General features: G+C 29.9%; 1 protein-coding gene across 1 annotated transcript; it reads right to left on the bottom strand.

Moving 5' to 3' along the window:
- On the bottom strand, window positions 1–4,490 carry LOC119679962 (putative mediator of RNA polymerase II transcription subunit 26; the record flags this gene model as incomplete). The annotated part of the gene is given in 3 exon segments (XM_038092564.1): window positions 1–3,557; window positions 3,612–4,324; window positions 4,394–4,490. Coding segments are annotated over 2 exon segments (3,582 nt in total). The 5' UTR covers window positions 4,261–4,324; window positions 4,394–4,490.
- Between the last annotated feature and the right edge of the window lie 3,193 nt (window positions 4,491–7,683).

Below are 7,683 nucleotides of genomic sequence, written 5' to 3' on the forward strand. Positions count from 1 at the left end.
TTTTCTGTGTAATAAATGATATTTGTGTATAACAAAGACTATTATTTATATATATATATATGGTATAAAAGATAAATTTTTGATTTAATAATATGTAGAAAAGTGGAGTTAGTAAAATATGTACTATATACCATATATTAGCGCTTTAAATATTGTGGTCCGAGCTAATCGAAACTTGGAGTATTTTGATGTTTGAAAGTGCCTTTGCTGGATTATTTTCCAGGAGCTGTCGTAGATATTCGAACATCATATTGTGTTCGAAAATATAAGGCATATAAAAAAGGACACTATATGGTGTACCAGTAAACATATTTGTACAATATATATTTAAAATATTATCAATATAATTAATCTCTCATTATATATAGTGTATGATCCAAATGTTAAAATTCAAAAGTTTTTGAGTTGCTCGAACATTACAAAGCACTGATATAAAAGTATTTTTGTCTAAATCTTGTTGTCATTAGTGTGGTTCTAGATTCCTAGCCTGCCACCGTGCTATGTTAGACATCTAGAACCATACTAATTACAACCAGGTTGACGCAACAGTATATTAACTATAAATAAAATTAAATTAAATATTAATCACAATTTAAAATTAGCAATCGCCATGTCCAGGTTTAGCTACATCTTGTTCACTTTTGGATTTGAAGGAGCACTTGATTTAGATTCGCTTGGTTTTGACACTTGTCTAACACCACGACCAAGTATAGGACGTCGTTGATTTGTATAGCAATAATTAACTGATCGTAATTGCCGTGTATTTAAAGCATTATGTTGATGAAATAATAGTGGAGTGGTGCCGACAATATTGGGATATGCAATTTGTGTACATGGTCTATATACGTTATTTAATGCTATTTGCTGATAAAACGTATTTGTATTTGCAGATAATGGTGTATTTGTAAGGTGAGACATCTGTGGACTTATTTGATAACTATTGATCGGAGCAAAAACTGGTGTTAAGTTTCTGTTCACCATATGAGGAGATATATTATACATACAAGGATATTGTGTTATATTCGCGTTGTACGACATTTGTTGATATATTGGATATGAATTATTCAGGTAAATTAAATTTGGTAAATTAAAGGAACCAAAGTTATTATTTTGGAAAGGACAACCACATGCTTGTGGTCTATTCATGTTACGTTCCATATTTTTATTATAATGAGATGATTGACTACTCTCAGTATATGTAGTTTGCATTGCTAATGGTTTTGACGAATTATTACGGCGAAATTGATCAGGATATCCACCAATAAATTTGTTGTTGTTGTGATTATTCCGGTATGGATTATATATGAAATTGTTGTTTTCTAGTGACATAGGTCTGTTGTGATTTTGCACTGAGGTGTCACAATTGTTGTATAAAATTTGAGGTTTGCTATTATTATTAGCATTATTCAATAATGATGTTGTTTGTATCGTTGTACCTTTAGCATTAGAATTGGTTTGTGTCTTGTGTTGATATACTTTGGAATTGTGTTCCTTGCGGGGTTGTTGTATACGGAAGTTGTTGTTATTTGGATACTTTTTCTCGATTTTCATAGTATTAAGTTCGGACTGTGATACATTAACTGCATATATGTTGGAATAGCCATGATTTTGTATACTTGAGAAATTGGTAGGATAATTTCTAAATCCTTTTTCATATGTATTACGAGTAATATTTTCTTTTTTCTGAAAACCACAAGCTTTAGTTGAGCGTGATAGAAAATCAGAGCTCGGTGTTATTTGTTGATAGTCCTCTTTTTTAGATGAACTATTTTCAAAATGTTCACAAAGATTTATTGAGTCTGCTGTAGATTCATCTTTTACTGTTGTCTGGTCTTGATGTTCACCTCTTTTAGACGAGTTATTTTTTAAAGATTCATTTGTATTTTCAATCCGAATAATTCTATTATTTTTGAAATCCACATTGTATTCAAGTGCATTTTCTAGAAAGTCGACGTATTTTATTGAATCTTTTTCTTTATTAGGTTCTTGATTTTTGGTAAGACCATCTACTAGCTTAGAAGTTGTAGAACGAGTTTCAGTGCTGGATTTATATTTTTTTTTTATATTATTATTAAAGGCGAGCGACTTTATATTACCATCCAATGCAAAGTTTTTTGGTACTGTCATATATTTTTCTAAATTATAAGCCTTAATTTCTGGAGTCGCCCGAATAGTCGAGTCAAGTGGTCGCTGAAGTATATTAAACTTCTTGGTAAGTTTAGGATATGAATTTTTCTCAGTAATACTAAGCTTTGATTTTGGAATTGAAAAACTTGAACGAGATTCTGAAAATGATTTAGAGTCTTGCAGACTTATACTAGATTTTAATGGTGAATACATAGGTCTTTTTGTATTGCTTTCTATTTTGCTTATTTTTCGTTCTGTAGATATGTCACTTTTGCAGTTATTTCGCATTGCTGAAGCATCTGTGAACGTATCTCTGAATGATTTACACGGAATTTTATTTTCCTTGGACTTTGTGGTGGGATTCAATTCTGGTGTTATCACTGACTTTAGTTGGGTTTTAGTGTTGTTATTTACTAACTTTGAGGAGTTCTTTAACTTGAAACTATTAAGGATCAAGTTATGAGTTTTTGAGTTATCAACCTTTGATTCTTGTTTCTGCACTTTTGGCATTATTGTTTCATATTGCTTTTCACGTTTTTGCAATGCAATATCCGATTTTAACAGAGAAGTATTAAATGCTAAATTGAATCTTTCTTCAGTATCAGCTTCATGTTGTATATATTCTACATAAGAATGCTCAGTAAAAATATCTTGTTTTGGACTTGTCCAAAGATTAATTCTTGGTTTATACTGACCGTTGTATTTTTCCGGATTTATAAAAGTAGGTTCCGAAAATGAAGAATTAAGTATTCCATGTTTTGCATTCGTACGATTAAATTCTGCGGTACGCTCTTCTGTAATAGTCTCTGTGTAGTCTCGGCTTGGATATTGTATAAAAGTGTCATATTTTTTCGATAGAAAAGGTAATTTTTCAGGTGGTGCTTCGTACTGGGTTTCATTTTTCGAAAAATTTGTACAGTATCTCGTAGTTGGTTTATTCAATGTTATGTACATTTGTTTTGCAATTGTTAGCTTCGCACTAGCATTTTTTGGATGTTGAGAGATCTCGCATGGTTTAGACACTTCTTTTATAAACTCTTTGTTAATTGGCGAATTAAGTGTGAAACCTGGTACACGAACCACTTTAGAGCACTCTGCATTAATTGGGAAAGTAATTCCATTCTGGATATTTAAAATTGTAAGTTTTTGTTTTTCAATTTCATCGAGATATAACCTATTAGTGTCTGTTTTCTTTGAGACTGGGTTAGATGTTTCAGCAATAGGCGTGAAAGAACTTGGTATAGCAAAGCAACGGGAAGATAAGTGTTGTATGTTGTTGTCACTTGTTGTTCTTCCAATGCTTGTTGAACTCTTTGGATTAAATCCACTTTCTAGTTGCATATTGATATCGCTATTTATATCCATTCCAACTTCATTATCCTGAGATTGGAAGATTTTAATGTGCGAAAACTTTTTATTTTGAATAATATCTGAAATCAATGTTTGTATTATTTCGGATGACTTGTTTAAAGATTCAAAAATACCTTGCTCTTTTATTGTCATATCAGGTGATTCCCTGCTTTCTTCTGAAAGATTATTGCAGTTGGCAGAATTAGATCCCTTTGCAACTTTTAAACTATATAATTCTTTTGTTTTTTCATTATATTTAAAAACCACAGAATGTGACCCCGAGCCCGGTTGTAACTGAAACGACTTATTTGAATGCGCATTACTGATAATAGTTTCTAATTTGCATATCTGTTCCTTTTGTGGGATGATCTCTTCACATTTTTGTTCGTCTGTTTCATCATCATTAGCGTTCGATACAATTTCTTTTGTTGCTGCTTTGTCAGATATACACAGTATCTCAGGTTGTTGTTGTTGTGTCTTAATTAATTTTTGTCCTTCATACTCAGAAACTTTATTAACTGGTTTGATTTTTGCATTTCCACAACTATCGATATTGTCTTTTTCCAAATCACAAGATATATTATATTTTTTAGCCAATTTGGCTTCGTAATCGTACTTTGACACATAGTGTACCTTAGACCTAGACATTTTTTTCTCTGACTTTATTTTATTCACCATGTCAATTTTTTTCTTTTTTTCAAGTTCTTTTTTAACATTAGACTGTTTTTTTTTAATAACTTCTGGAAAATCATCCAAGGATGCCGACATTACTTTCCGATACATTATGCTACCAGCCTTCACGACGCCAAAAAGAATATTATCATTTTAATATGAAACGGAAATAAATCTGAAAAATTTGGCAACTGTTATCATGAGCGTCCTGATCTAGTACAAATTATACTCTTAAGTGTCATACAAGATTGATAAGTGAACATCACACCAAAATGAATACTGAAATCGTAAAATTTATAACAATACACAAAAATATTATTGCTTAAGCCACATTTAAGAATTTTGATAAATTTTTATTAGAAATTTTTTTATAATTTTTTTCAATTTCCAATTATATATGATTAGAATATTTAGAAATATATATGTGTATGCGTAAAAATTTTTTTTTGTTAAAAATTCAAAGTATGATTGATTGATTGCATCTTGAGAAGAATTTATTTCATTCTTCAACAATTTTATTGTACTTTGCGATGATAAAGGTACTGTCAACATAACTAACACACTTCAAGAGCATATAGACCTCATCCTGGAACATTCCCAGAAATGGAAAATAAAAATTAATAATGAAAAAACTAAAGCTCTGATCATTACGCGTACGAGGATACAGAACCTATCGAGAGTGAGAGTGGAAGATATGGTAATAAACTGGAAAGATAGCATTGAAAAACGATTCACATGGCTTAAACATGTTCAACCGCTATTCAAAAATGAAAATCTCAAAGCCAAGAATAGGAACCTGATACATAATCAAATAACAACAACACAAACACTTCTATATGGATGTGTAGCGTTCAGCAAGGCCTCAAACACTACTATTTGATAGCTGGAAATTTCACAAAGCTAGGCTCTGAGAGAACTTTTCAATGTACCATGGTACAGTAGGACGAATAGCAACCTCAGGTACCTCAATATTATCCGGTCACGAAATACATAAAGGATAGAGGTCTGAAACTATTTACAAAAATTGACAGACCATGGACCATGGTACAGTAGGACGAATAGCATCCTCAGGGACCTCAATATTGATCCGGTCATACATAAATACATAAAGGATAGAGGTCTGAAACTATTTACAAAAATTGACAGACCATGGACCATGGTACAGTAGGACGAATAGCATCCTCAGGGACCTCAATATTGATCCGGTCACGAAATACATAAAGGATAGAGGTCTGAAACTGTTTACAAAAATTGACAGACTTACCAACACCGAAATCTTAGAATGGTTACAGGCTCCTCTGGGAGGTCAGTTATTGCTTAGTCTGGTGAAGTGATGAACAATAATCCAGTCAAGGCGTAGAGAGGGGTAATAATGAAACCTCGTAGTTAGTAGAGAGTAAAAGTGATCAAGTGGACTTTGTCACGATATTTATATAGTGCAAAAATAGATTTGGGTTTAGAATGTATGTGTGAATGGGGTGGGGTATTGGGTTCTGCGAATAATTGTTTAGTGTGCGGGCTGCTTTTTCGTACTAGAAAAAGCGAACGGCATACTTTCTTCATATCTGTTGTTTGTATTAAAACCGGAAATGTTTGAAGTAGACTAAAGAAGCTTTTAGTTTCTTTCTACAATATAGAGATTAATAAGATAATAGAAAATATTGCCTAAGAAGAATGTGCATTGACGCTCTAGAAGAAGAACGAAGTATGATGAATTCAAGAAATTATACTAGATTAATGCGTAAAAAAGAGATGACAAGAGGTGTATAATAAAAATATTCTTGCTTTACACAGGTTGTTAATATTAATAAAAAAGAGACATTACAAATTATTACATAACAATAACTTGCACTATATAAAAAATAAAATAAAAATAATAATAAATTACAACCGAAAAGATCTTACCAATAATGGTAAGTTCAATTGGATGAATGGTAATAATAATATAAATATATATAATAATATAACACAACTGAAGTTACAACTTGAACTGAACTTAAAATGGTGAAGGAATTTTTAAACTGACGCTTAAAAACCTGAAAAGTGAGGAACCAAAAGTTGGTTGTGAATTATGAAATCCTATGTATAGGTGTTTAATATATGTTTCTCTAAGGGTTTAAAATTCCAAACCACTGATTTTCATCACAATCTCTTTTAAAATGGAGATATAAAAACTATTGTCTTACATCGACAATTTGGATGATATTAAAGAGATAGAATAGCATTACTCTAATAGAAAGGGTAGAAATTAAGCTCTAGTATCGAACAGAAATGATTTTATTATCTCTATATATCATATAGAAAACATAGATCATAATAGAATTCTACAGAGTATAGATGTATATATATTATTATTTCTTAGGTAAATGGACTTAAAAAGATTCTTTTGAACATTATAGTTCTTAATAATTTTATTTATTATCTATATCTTTATCTATATTTGATGGATTATAATAAAAATAATAAACAAAAATATGGTTTAAAATACAATATATAAAAGAATAAATTTTATTTATATAATATAATATATATATGAGTAATTATGTATAAAATTTTTATATAAAAATTTTTATCAATTTATACCAAATATCGCAATATAAAAATAACATTTTTAGACTTTTTATTATTGCAAAATTATTTTAATTTAGTTGTACTAATATTATTCTGTATAAAAGATATTCCAGTTAAACTTAAATTTTGTATAAATAAAATAATATTTATATTTTCATTATTTCAATATTTAGTAAGTTGCATAACATCATGTTTACATACATTTATATAATAAAAATCAGTGAAACCGGTATTTATTTCACAGTTAATTTAATAAAGCAAAAGATAATAATCATAGCACGACAGTATTGATAAGATATTGTGGGAGCTACATTTCTAGATAGTCAATCTGGATTTCAGAACAACTTATTTTCTCAAATATATTAAAAAAATTATAAATTTAAATGGCAGAAAACTGGTAAACGATGCATGGTAAGTTTTGATTACCCTATAAAATTGGTCAAATTCTTAAGACTGTGCTGATATAAGAATAGGTCAATGCAGCTCTTTTACGATATTTAGCGAAAATGTCTTCTAGTTTAAACAAAACTGGATAAGGTCCATATGCAGTAATTAGTTTATTGTTGTGGGATTTAAATATAAATATATATTTATATATATATAAATAAATATATATATGTATATATCATATCAATAGATGGCCTCTAGCATCTACAAATAATGTAACATTACCATATGTATAATTATTTAAATATTTAATTGTATGTTTTATTATAGTCCCTACAACACAAACTAAAATGAGTTTTGCTACACAAACGAACGTAGTTCCAGAAATAAGCAGGTTTATGTTCCAAACCTAACTATTATTGGCTACCATGTGGCAGTCTGAAAATTTAGTGAACAATAAATATAAACAGAGGAGCTACACTAAAATAGTTTCTTTTAGAACGGGGAACTTATACGGGAAATAGCAATAACAGTGAACACCAATTCAATGTGTATTTGATCTATATAAGTTGACTT

This window comes from Teleopsis dalmanni, chromosome 2, assembly GCF_002237135.1.
Source record: "Teleopsis dalmanni isolate 2A chromosome 2, ASM223713v2, whole genome shotgun sequence".
NCBI lineage: Eukaryota > Metazoa > Arthropoda > Insecta > Diptera > Diopsidae > Teleopsis > Teleopsis dalmanni.